The sequence below is a fragment of the Episyrphus balteatus genome, chromosome 2, assembly GCF_945859705.1.
Source record: "Episyrphus balteatus chromosome 2, idEpiBalt1.1, whole genome shotgun sequence".
NCBI classification, from domain to species: domain Eukaryota; kingdom Metazoa; phylum Arthropoda; class Insecta; order Diptera; family Syrphidae; genus Episyrphus; species Episyrphus balteatus.
Genome location: NC_079135.1, coordinates 101080338 through 101093968, shown reverse-complemented (window position 1 = coordinate 101093968; position 13631 = coordinate 101080338). Strand labels below are relative to the sequence as shown.

General features: G+C 28.4%; 1 protein-coding gene across 1 annotated transcript in view; it reads left to right on the top strand.

The window, feature by feature from the left end:
• LOC129908561 (phospholipid-transporting ATPase IF) overlaps positions 1-13631 on the top strand; it is a 34229-nt gene that overhangs the window by 7685 nt on the left and 12913 nt on the right. The window contains exon 2 of the mRNA XM_055985155.1: positions 12548-12761. Within this exon, the coding sequence (XP_055841130.1) occupies positions 12548-12761 (214 nt within the window). The remainder of the gene's footprint in view (positions 1-12547; positions 12762-13631) is intronic.

Sequence of the window (13631 nt, the reverse complement as noted above, 5' to 3'; positions counted from 1 at the left end):
TAAATAGATTTAATACGCATGCTGATAACATAACCTTTTATTTGATATATCACACATAACGTTACGTGCTCTACAAGTTACACAATCTTAAATTGAAAAAAAAAAAAAAATTAAAAATACCTCAAAACCCCTGTGGAGATCTGTTGGCGATGACCAGCTACCAGTGTTAGACCGAGAGCCCACAGCAAATTTTGGGAGTGGAGGTATAACCAAAATGTGAGTATGCAGTTTTATAGCCTTATGCCTTCTTATAACGTATTCGAAAGTCTGGCAGCTTTAAATTACGGCTTTATATGGTTTTCGGGGGGTTAAACAACGCGAGTTTTCCAATTAATGTGAGAAGGCTAAGGAAGCAACAATTCACATTCTGAATAAAAGGAATGATGCTCTGTCATTTCCCCTAAGCCTCAATACCTCAATCTTGGTGATACGACAAATAGAAATCAAGATATAAGCTTTTTTTAACTAACCATATCAAATCTTTTCTTGGAGAGTTTTGAGTTCAAAATAACAAACAAAAAATTAAACAGAAAAGTCTCCAAAACAAAGTCGCTTAAAAAGCTTATATCTTGAGTTCTATTAATCGCATCGTCAAGATTGATGTCTTCAGGCTTAGAGAAAATAACAGAGTATCAGTTGCTTTATTAAAGAATTTGAAATAGTGTGAATTTAGCCTACTTATATGAATTGGAAAACTCACATTTTTCAACCCCCTGAAAACAATACAAAGCCGCGATTTAAAGCTGCCTGACTTTTGAATTCGTTATAAGAAGGCATAAGGCCATAAAACTGCATACTCACATTTTGGTTATACCTCCACTCCCAAAATTTGCTGTGGGCTCTTAGACTATGTAGGAAGAACCGTAATCTCAGTCTGGAAATTCGACATGGTTGACTTTAAAAAATTCTAACTTCTCTTGTAGACATCTTTGAAATAAGATTTCTACATCATTATACAAGGTGAAACAATAAGCTTTCACATGGTATAAAATTTTGTATAGGTTGTCAAACAAAAAAAATTGATTTAATAGCATGAGAACATAAAAATAAATGTTTTTTTGCTTTTTGGATGAAATTGCATCGAGTTTAAAAAAGGGATCGGGTCAAAATTCTGGCTTCAAAATTCTGCTTTTCAAAATTTTGCTTTTTTAACGAAAATTCTGTTTTTCAATATTTTGCTTTTTTTCTATTCTGCCAGCATTATACTTAAACAAAAAAATTCTGCCAATTCTGTTTTTTTTTTATAGCATATGTGCTGACTAAAGAAAAATACACCTCATTAATGTAATTCAACATTGGTACTTTCCTAACTTTTTTTGTTTAAGTGTCGAAAATATTTTTTAAAATGCATAGACTGACTTTCTTTCGAATAAAATCTATAACTTATTGGAACCGATGTTGTTTGATACAAAATATTCCCTTTCTTATTCAAATTTTTGATTATTCATCTTTATTTGATAAATTAAAAAAAAAAATTGAATTATTTTCGGAAATGTTTAGTATTAAAACAAAAATTAATATGCATTCAAAGAATGACAAATTATGTAGGTAAGTAATCAAATAAGCAGACAATTTATCAAGAATATGATTTTACAGAATTTTGCAAAAAATTAAAAAAGGGTTTGGAAAATGTTAAAAAGCGCGCGCTTTTTAACATTTTCCAAACCCTTTTTTAATTTTTTGCAGAATTTTGAAAAACAGAATTTTGAAAAGCAGAATTTTGAAAAACAGAATTTTGAAAAACAGAATTTTGAAAAGCAAAATTTTGAAAGCAGAATTTTGAAAGCAGAATTTTGACAAAAGAATTTTGACCCCGGCAGAATTTTGACCCCAACCCTTTAAAAAATTCTAGCTCTTTTTGTAGATGTCTCATACACCTGATTGATATATATATTTTGAGCTAAGACAATAAGCTTTCAGATGGTGTAAAAATTTGTATAGGTTGTTAGGGAAAAAAATGGATTTAATAGCGTGAGAAGATAAAAATACGTGTTTTTTCGCTTTTTTTGATGGAAATTGATCGAGTTCAAAAAATGCATAAAGCTCTCAACTAACTCTATTTGTAATAAATACATAAGATCTTTTTTGTTTATGATATTGTTAGTACCAAAGTTATCAAAACAGCAAAAATAAATTGCACGACTGGGGTCGCACGTACTTGCTCTTATGCTTAAAGTAACTATAATGTTAAAGCTTTTTATTCAAGAAATTTAAAATTCGATATTTTGAAGAAATTTCATAAGTAGTATAAAAAAATTAAATCTGTTTTTATAATTAATAAAACTCCGTTTTAAAATATCTTAAAAAAAAAAAACAAATATGCCATTTTATTTCTCGTATAAAAAGGTATTTTTAGAAAAAAAATTTTGAAAATTGTAGGAGCCGTTTTTTAAAAAAATAATTTTTTATATATAAAATTTTTTTAACATTTTTCAAAAAAAAAGTTGGTATGCCATTTTGAAGAAATAATTAATTTACACATAAAAACTAAATTTCAAAATTTTTCATTGATCCGTTTTCAAAAAATTGATTTTTCAAAAAAAAATTTTGAAATATTTTTTAAAAAACCAAAAATGCGTTTTTTGAAAATTTTCTAAAATTTTAATATTATCTTTACTTACACACTTTTGTATAAAAATTTTCATTTAAATCGGGTTAATTTTGTACGAGATATTCAGAAACGAAAAAAACCGTTCTATGACAGGTACCGTTAATAACGGTACAAAAAATATTTTTTTTATTTAAAAAGTTGGCCCTTATGTGTAGTATTACACACAAAAATTTTAATCAAAATCGTTAGAGCCGTTTTTGAAAAAAATTAACTTTTCTATTTCCGTTATATGGCAGGTACCGTTAGTTTTGGTCATAAAAAAAAAATTTCAATTTCCCCTCTAGGGAATCACCAAAAACTGCTAACTACCAAGTTTGAAGAAAATCACTTCACTCGTTTAGGCTGCAGCTCCAGATAGAGACAGACGGACAGACAGACAGACAGACAGACAGACAGACAGACAGACAGAATTGCCGGACCCACTTTTTTGGCATTCTCCATCATCGTAATGTCATGTAAAATTGTTATCTCGAGTTCGATTTTTTTTACGAATCCTAAACTTGCCCTATAGTACCTATATCGCAAGTAAAAATAAAAAATTGTTAATCTGTTTTTTTTTTGTTTCATTTTTCAATTTTCTCAAAAACAAGAAGGCATAGAAAATCAGCGAAGGTAGTTTTATTGTAATAGTAAATTTGTATTGAAATTAATGGTCATGACAAAAATAGTATTGAATGTGTTTTTTTTTTTTTAAATTTTGTATTGAAATTAATGGTCATGACAAAAATAGTATTGAATGTGTTTTTTTTTTTTAATTTGTTTCGCTAATTTTAACTTTGAGATCGATTATTTCAAAAACTATTAATTTTAATAACACTATTTAAAAATTAAAATAAATCCTTTAATTGTGGTTTTTGAAAAAATATCCTTCATAACTCTTAGTGTTGCCGTTGTTTTTTAATATTTTTTTTTAATATTAGGTTGTTTTTTAGAAAATTTCCCCTCCCGCCTAAACGGGGTTAGATAGACCCCCCCTCCGAAAGTAAAAAATACTTGTATTGAACCCTTCTACAAAATACAATTATCAAACCTCAGCGCCATACTTATCGTGCTCTCCCCTCACCCTGTTTTTTCTAATTTTTTTTATTGATTTTTCGTTCTAGTGAGGGAACGGTACGTCGGACAAAAAAACCTTATATGAGAAAAACATAGTTAATTAATAGTTCTTCAATTTTTATAACAAAATGTTAAAAAGCGCGCGCTTTTTAACATTTTCCAAACCCTTTTTTAATTTTTTGCAGAATTTTGAAAAACAGAATTTTGAAAAGCAGAATTTTGAAAAACAGAATTTTGAAAAACAGAATTTTGAAAAGCAAAATTTTGAAAGCAGAATTTTGAAAGCAGAATTTTGACCCCGGCAGAATTTTGACCCCAACCCTTTAAAAAATTCTAGCTCTTTTTGTAGATGTCTCATACACCTGATTGATATATATATTTTGAGCTAAGACAATAAGCTTTCAGATGGTGTAAAAATTTGTATAGGTTGTTAGGGAAAAAAATGGATTTAATAGCGTGAGAAGATAAAAATACGTGTTTTTTCGCTTTTTTTGATGGAAATTGATCGAGTTAAAAAAATGCTAGCTCTTTTTGTAGATGTCTCATAGACCTGATCGATATATATATTTTGATCTAAGACAATAAGCTTTCAGATGATATAAAATTTATATAGGTTGCCATATAAAAACATGGATTTGAAGGTGATATATAGAATAAAAATAGGTAGATTTTTTCTATTTTTTTTTTTTGCAAGAAAAATGATTTTTTAAGGTTTCACTTCTACCACGTGTGAATTGCACACATGATTTTTTTTCTTAGTGTACGTTTTTTGTAGTTAGTATTTGCTTCTTACTAACTACTAACACTGCACTAAGTGATGAGCCGGATAACACAGTTTAGTGTTGGCAAATGCCAACAATTTTTAGATTTTTTTTTATTGAATTTGTAGTTAAAAATCTGAAAAAAAATCTTGGACACGGTAGTGCCCAGCCAAGTTCTCTAGCAACTTTGGCAATACACCCTTATTTACAGGAAACAACTCAGTCCATTTTCGATCCCCCTCTAACTTCCACACCAAAGATGCCAGAAATTTCAAACTCGCTACATTTGTTAAGCTGGCCAAACCCAAATTCCTCACAAAATTTCAGCTTTTTACGATGAGTAGTTTCTAAAATATAGGACTTCAAAAATCGTGAAAACCGTAACTGACTCATTGACTCACTGACAGATCATCAAAATTATGGAGAACTTCCCGCTATCGTAGAAACTTGAAATTTTACATGGTGATAGGACTTGTGGTGTATACAAAGGAAAGAATCGAAAATTTGAGATTTTCAATTCAGGGGGCGTGGTAACCGCCCATTTTCGCCGAATTTTCATCAATTATTATAGAGCACTTCTGACTATCGTAGAATCTTAAAATTTGGTAGAATGGTAGAGCTGGTAGTTTATATAAAGGAAAAAAATTAAAATCTGTAAATTTCAACCAGGGGGCGTGGCAACCGCCCATTTCCGCTGAATTTTCATCAAATATTATAGAGTACTTCTGATTATCGTAGAATCTTGAAATTTGATAGAATGGTAGATCTGGTATTTAATACAAAAGAAAAAATTTAAAATTTGAGAATTTTAGACAAGGGGCGTGGTAAGCGCGCATTTTCTCTGAATTTTCATCAATTATAGAGATTTTAATTTCTACAGCAAAACCTTGCAAAAAGAAGTGAAATCACAACAAAATCATTACTGTTAAATAAAGAGCCAAGTTCTCCTATATTGAAATTATGCTGGCACAAAAAGTACTGAAATGTAAAAGTGTACCAAGTTCTAAAGCTTGGATTTAAATTTGTATAAATAAAATTTTGGCTGCATACTTGGCAATTTTTCAAATAGCTTTAAAAATCGGTAATTTAAAGTAAAATTGTCAAGTGAACCATCAAAATTTTATTGATAGAAATTTAAAGCCAAGCTTTAGAACTTGGTACACTTTTACATTTCAGTATGAACTCGACGATCGGACCCCGAAATTAGGCTTTTAATAACTAAATATAACTTTATTTTGTTGTTCCTATAACAAAAAATCCTATTTTTGCAGGTCAGAAATATCTAAGCCATAAAGTCTGGTTTATTGTTTTTTGTTAATTTGGTTGATTAAAGTTTATATTCTAGCTAAACTTGTCGTTTAATGTTTCCGGATGTGACGTTTTGACCATAAATGTTTTTTATTTTGTTATCTCACAATGTGAAAAGAAATATTTTTGAGATTATTATCTTAATGGCCTCAATTGTTGATCATAACCTTCCAAAACATAAAACGTTAAACTAAATTTATCTCAAAAAAAAAAAAAAAAAAAATAAAATAGAAGGATGTCATTACACCATTTTTTTTTTGTAAGGCAAGTATTATTTATATTATTATAAGTGGTTCAAAGAATAAAAATTTTACAATTTCAATTCATACAACCTAACACAATTCCGAGCATGAATGGTACCACATTGGCTTGCAAAAACATTACTTAATCTGTACCATAAACCATATCTACATTAAACTTTTCAAAGTTATCCATTAAAATTTTGTTTTTGGATATTAACTGTTTCATAACATTTTAAAGACTTCCAAATTTATTTCAACTCTCTCAGTGTAATCAATTTGTATATTTGATTTGTAATGAATGACCGAAGCTCAAAGAGATCCATCAAAAATAACAGTAACAAAAAAAAAAAAGCTTAACTATTTACATTTAAAAATTCCTAACTTTTAAAACTATCAGACTAACCTTCCGTGTCAAAAGACTAAACAAATACCAATTCACAAAGTTATAATTATTTTATTCTCACAGAGAATATAAGTTTTCGTATGAAACAGAACAGAACATCCAAAATATAATTTGACTTTAATGCGAAAACTTTCACTTTTTCGGTTCATGACCTGAAATTTTGTACATCAAGTACCTACCTTACTACGTTTTGTAAATTAGTTCTTTCAGCAGAATTTCATGTTTATTGTTAAATGGTCTGATGCCTAAGTTAATGATAGTGTCAGGGCTGTATTATGCTATTAAAGGGCCTTGAAACTGTTCCAATATTTCCTTTTAGAATGAAAATTTTGATACAACTTAAAATTTTTATAATTTGAATCTTCTGAATCCTTATAAATTTTTGACAAATGTTACCTTAAGAATTCTGATTTTTAAAGAATTTAAATAGGAAGATTTAAAATATTTAACAGATAATCGCTTCTGAATGACAGAAAAATAGCCAATTTGTCAGTCATAACATATATTAAAATTTAAACGCCATCAATTCAACAAAAATAACATTTTCATCGAAGATTTCAATCTAAAATGCAATTTAAAACCTAATTTTTCACGTTCCTCTCCAATGCTCAAGCTTCAAGCTTTATAGTTGCATCGATTTCGCATGGTTAGTTGTCACTTAATTGTTTGTTAAATAACAAATGAGGGAATTTTTTTTGAATAAATCTTAATTATTATATCTTAATGTCATTAGCCATTTCTAATTATTTGCATTTGCTTTGATTTATTTCTGTGACACTTTAAAAAATTCCAAACAATTTATGTAAAATTATTCACGATCGAAGATTTAAGCTTAAAGATCTTACCTACCGACCGGTACTCGATTTATAAACTTGTTGGGTTTTACATTTTTTGTACTTTGTTGTTGTTGTTTGAATTGAGAGGTTTTTACTGGAGTTCCACTGTTGAATTTCTTTGACCGTCCATTTAGTAATAGTTATGAGTTTGTATAAAGTAGTTTTGTTTAAACAACAACGTTGTAAAGATTGTCTTGTTTCATATATTTGAAGTGCACGTGCACTAAAGATATAAGTTAAAGAAAAATCTAAACTTTGAATTCAGTTCAATTGAATTTGAGCATTAGTGAATTTGTGAAAATTAGTGCAGTTTTCTGAAAAAAATTGTGATGCAATTTTTCGATTGGTTAACAAGTTTAATGTCACGCAAAAAATAAGTTCAACAAATCATATATTTTTGTAAGAGAAATCATATAGCTTCAACTTTAGCAAAGCCGAAGAGCTTACATATGAAACATCCGGTGAAATATAAATGCAAACTTTTTGAGCTGAAAGATGTCGTGAGTCATTTTTGATGTAAAAATATATTTTGGTTTAAGGTTTTTTTTTGTTGTGTGTTGTGTTTCTTTAGCTGCGACAAGGTTAGGTGATATGGTTTGAAAGTGATAATGGTAAAGCTTAAAAGCTCTATAAGAGCGTTAATAAACATAATATGGTGTAAGCAAGTAGACATAAACTTTCAATGTAATGAAGAACATGTCTTTGATAGTAGCTAGTTTTTCTGTATCAATCCGTTTTTAACTTCTAGTTAATAATAAAAAATATATTAAATGGAAATAACGTATTATATTTAGCTTTGTTTATGGGAATTCCCTGATGACCAGTTCTGACCTATAGAAAAATTATTCAGGTTTATTGATTCATAAATATTTATTTATTTTTCTTTGTACTGTAGTTTTTTTCTGTTTATTTTCAAGAATAAAACAAAGAATTGAATAAGTTAAAAATAAGATAGTTAAAAAGGATCTGAATTTGAAAAATGTTAGTGAGTGTAGCCAAATTAGTGGAAAAGTGGCGAAAAAATTTCAATATAGTTGAATCCACTTTAAATAAAATGCACGACTGTGTCACACGTACTTGCTTTTGCAGTTCAAAGCACTTTTATGTTAGTTTACTTGTAGAATTTGAGAGCTTCCTCTATATTAGTTTTTAATAAATTTGGTTGATGAAGGGGAAGAGTCGACATGGAGACCAAATTTTTGTTAAATATTTTGTTGTTGTTGAATTTTTTGAGAAAAACTAAAAATGCAGTTTTATTGCAATAACTGTGAATATTACGTATGCAAAGTGTAATCAAAGCCGTTTTAAATTTAATCAAAATCGTTAGATCCGTTTTTGAGAAAATTGCAATAACTCGAAAATTTTGTATGGGAGGCACGTTCTAAGCGAGATATTAAAAAACAAAAAAAAAAATCAACCTTGGAAATTACGAAAAAAAACATCTATGCCGAATTTCAAAAAAATCCGTCTACCACCTAGGCTGTAGTAACTTGTACAGATGGACGCACAGACCGACGCCACAGTGGGGCAGCCCCATATAGTGTGGTGATATAAAGGTTATTTTTTAAACTAAAGCTATGGGAAAAAAAGATCACGATTTCTAAACTTAACATTTGTTTTGTTCAAAGTCTTTGATTTATGTTTATTCATGCGGTTGAAGTTGAGAGTTTTAGAGAAAATATTCAGTTTTTAATAAGTAATAAAAAAGGTGTTCTTTTGTTAATTTGTTTAAACTCAAAATTATTTGAGAAAAAAATAAATGTTTGCCTAAAATATTTTTATTGAAATTTTGAGCATCAAAAAACGGTTTTTTTTAAAGAAAGTGCTTTTTTGATTTTATTAAAATAAATTACAAAATCATTCTTTTTTGACAATCATGCACTGATTACTTATAAACAATGTTTTTTTTTTAAAGTTGTTTTTTTTTTAAATTTTATTATAAGAAGTTTTGTGAAACAGGGCGATTTGTTATATACCTAAAGTTAGTGTTTTTGTTTTTTACTTTTTTTTTTATTAAAACATTTTTTAATTTAATTTATTATTAATTTTTTTTCGAATTAGAATTGATGCGGCTATAAGGTATTTTAAAAAAATCCCACCTCACTAAGCAAATTTGAAAAAAAAAAAAAAATAACTTGAACATCAAATTTGACATTTTTTTTTTCAAAGTTTTGACTTTGAAATTTTATTTCAAAAAAAGTATACGCGAAAACTACTTAAATCGAAAAGCATTTGAAAGAATACAAAATAAGCTTTCAAAAAAGCTATTGCACAGTATTCTATGTCTTTTTCTTGATTTTATGTATTTTTTTTTATTTAAGGTTAAATTTTCAGAAAATTGCCCCTCCCACCGAAACGAGGGGTGATACAGCCCCCTTCCCATACAATTTTTTTCTAAGGGTAAACTGAAGAACTATTTCTTAGAATAAAGTCCACTTTTTAAACAAAAAAAACATAATTCAAAATTATATATTTTGTCCCCTTACTTAATTTCCTGGAGAAAAATAAAAATTTCAATGGAAAAAAGTTCATAAAATTCAAGAAGTCTATTAACTTTAGTTACAAAACCAAATAAAGTGACAAAAAATGTCTTATTATTAGTAGAAGTAATTAATATCACAAATCGACCTATTCTGCCCCACTGTGACGGACGTCATGACTAAACCCACTTTTTTGGACTTCTCCATTATCGTTATGTTAGTTTTGATTAAAACCTCGAAATTTTTTTTGACACGAAACCAATACTTGCCCTATAAAGCAGTTAAAAAAGTATGTACAGTGAAGCGAAATTGGTGAAATGTTTTATCTATTTTTGAAAAAGACGTTTACTAGAAAAATAAAAAAAATAAAACGATCTCATTTATATAAATAACACTTACAAGTAGTTTAAACAACTTTTTAAAAAAAGGCAATACATTTTACCAATTTTGTTCGTCACTGTATAATAGAATCACACGTGTAGATAAGTTGTGACTGTCAAGGTCAAACCGATAGGGCGCTATATATAAAAAAGGACTATTGTAGGGTTTCATGATTTATAATACTCTCCATGAAAAAAAATATATATTTAAAACATATGCCATCTGATTATTATTATAATAAAATCGTGTCTGGGGAACACGTTTTTTTTTTTAACTTGTTATAGAAACATTGTCCAGTAATGTATTCATAAAAAAAGTTGAACTTAAGATAACAACCAAACGTGGCATTAAGTATTTATAGAGAAATGATAGAGAATTTCAAAAAGGGGGATTCTACAGTTTAAGCGGGATGGGTTGATTCAGTTCAAATTTTATTTGCAACGTGCCTGGAGAACTCTACAGAGATGTTATTGAAAAAGTAGCAAAAATAATGGTATACTATACCAATTTTTTACTTGCTCTTAATTTGTAAAAGATGTAAAGAGTTTTACAAAAAAAATAAAAAAAAAAAAATTAAGTATTTTTTTCTACTCAGGTTTTAATCAAAACCAACATTACGATGATGGAGAAGATCAAAAAAGTGGTTTTCGTCATGCCGTCCGTCGGTCTGTGGGTATGTGCATCCGTGCGTCTGTGCGTCCATCTGTACATCGAGCTAGGGCCTAAACGGATGGATGGATTTGCTTGAAACTTGGTACAGATGCTTTTTAGGTTATTCCCTAGGACCGTTTTTTTTAATTTTTTTAATATCTCCTTTTTAACGCATATCTCCCATATAACGTTTTCGAGGTATTGCAACTTTCTCGAAAACGGCTCTAACGATTTTGATTAAATTTGGTATACGTAATAGACTTATTGATTCTTACAGAACTGCGTTTTTAGTTTTTCTCAAAAAATGCGGAGAACGGAAATATGGCGTTGCCGTTTTTCAAAAATTGACATGTTTTTTAAGTTCATATATTTCATTAAAGCATAAGTCAATTTTATTCAAAACTTACAGACATCATAGGTATTGAAGTGTAAAATGTAAAAAAATTAAAAAAAAAAAGTTTTTCAAAAAATATTTTCAAAATTGATTTTTAACTTTCGATTTAATTTTTTGTTTTTATTTTTTTTTCCACAAAATCTTAAATTTCCAATAGATATTTAAGATAAAGATACTTTGAACTACAAGAACAAGTACGTGCGACCCAGTCGTGCATTTTATTTTTTATCAGAATACTCTGAAGAAGTGCATAATTTCCAATTTTGTCTTTGAGATCTAAAATTTGCCAATTATGGGCAGGCCATGAATGTCCATAAACTCATCTAAAAATTGCTCTTCAAAGATTTTCTATTGATGGGTTACAATACGGGAAAAGTACCAGCTACTTCATTAACTTATGTTATTGGTCTTAAAACCATTCCAATAACTGGTAACTGATTTCAGTCAGTACCTATATTTTTTCCTCAAAATCATCATAAAACTGCAGATCTTGCCCTAAAATTGGTTAAAAATTTCCGTAGCTCCATTTTATGCTCTATCACTCAATTTCTGGAGAACACTGCAAATGAATTCTTAACGTCGTCAGCGAAAAAAAGTCATCATAATGTAAATTATAACTCCGATGTGCCACATCGAAAAACTTTATTGAAAATTTCTCATAAGAATCTCTACAAAACAAAGATGTTTTAACATTTTTGATAAGCCCAGTAGAAAAATAATTTGCCTTAAATCGAACGAAAAATGTAGGCATTTAAAATAAAAGATACCATGTTTTAACTTAGGTTTCAAAGGTTTATAGATTTACTTTTTTCAAATATTTACTTATGAAGCGCAAACAATAAAAGGTCTAACATTGGTATTTAAACAGTTACATTAATAAATTCAAAGGTCTTTACAACATTTCTTATGTAAAAGCTCTTTCATTGCATCGACAACATTATAGATTTATGATTTACATTTACATTTTGGGAGCAAACACAAAATTTTACATTTGTATCTTTATCATAATACTTCTTTAAAAACTCTTTTGAACCAACTTTTAATTAAATTTCTTTATTACCTTAAAAAAAAACTTAATATATATTCTTTTTAATATTTTATATTTTCTGAAATTATAGTGTTAAGTGATTAATTTCCGATTGTATGTAGTGAGTTTTTAGTAAAAAAAAATGTAGCAAAAACGCTACAATTGTAGTAGAGGGCCAACACTGTCTGCAATACAAGCTCTATCTCCTACGAAATTTAATTCAGTAGTTTCTTAAATAAACTTAATATTATATTTTCCGATTTTTTTTAATTCGGTGCAGAAACCAACAACTCCTAAACTATCACAACTTTAAAACTAATAATTCTTACAAAAAACATAAATTTTATCGTAAAAGAAATTGAATAACCTTCTTGTTTTTTTTTTTTAATCTTTACAGGGATCTCGTGTCAACACAATCAACGATTGGTTACGAATTAAAATTGGTGGCGATGACAGTCTCAAAAAGAAGAAAAACAAAAAGCTTGAAACAAATCGTATTAAATCAACAAAATACACAATTATAACATTCCTGCCACAAAATCTTTTAGAACAATTTCGACGTATTGCTAATTTTTATTTTTTAATCATGACAATAATTTCATTACTTATCGGTGAGTATACAGAAATAAAATATACAAATACAAAAATTGTTATATCATTTATAAGTGAGTAAAAGTATTGTAAAATGATAAAAATTATAACAGTAGTTATAATTTACGATTTATAAAGACGATTTATAAAGACATTCTATAAAACTTATCATTTTGATTTATCATTCTAATAAAAAAACTATTGAAGGGAATTAATACAAGGTACTTACTATCTTACTACACTGAGAGAAATTTGTTGTCACAATTTGACCCATCTAATCTGCTAGTAAACAAATATTCTTTCACTAGTCAAATTCTGACGTTTAAAAATAAGAAAAATTGAAGGTACCTTCTATTCCCTGGCAAGGACTTTTTACCAAAATTAGTGTGTCCTCTTTGGAATCTTTTTATCTTTGAAATGTATGAACAAAACTTGTACCGAAATTCAACTGGAATACAAATTTGCATTTTAGTTCTGTTTCTGTTTGATTAGTTATTGCATTCGTCATCAGACTGCCTTAGCTTATGTCAGTTGCAGCTGTCAAAATAGCAACAAATGATATCAAACTCATTGAAATTGTATAAATACACTTCTAAGTCGTCTGTCTTTCCTATTTTAAGTCTTGGCCACCTGAAATCACATCTCATAGAATAAACTATCCAAGCTTTATTAAAAATCTTTAAAATCAAAACAAACAGATCGAATATTTGTAAACTAAAACAAAAGTGTCACTTTGGTGTCGTTCGTAGCCATTAAGTCACCCATGATCATCATCATTCGAGCATCGCAAGCTCTGTGTATTATTGATATTGAACCCAGGCATTTGCTCTCAATGTCAAAACTATTATCGAATGGGGCAAATATTTAATTTAATTGCAAAGAGCATTAAG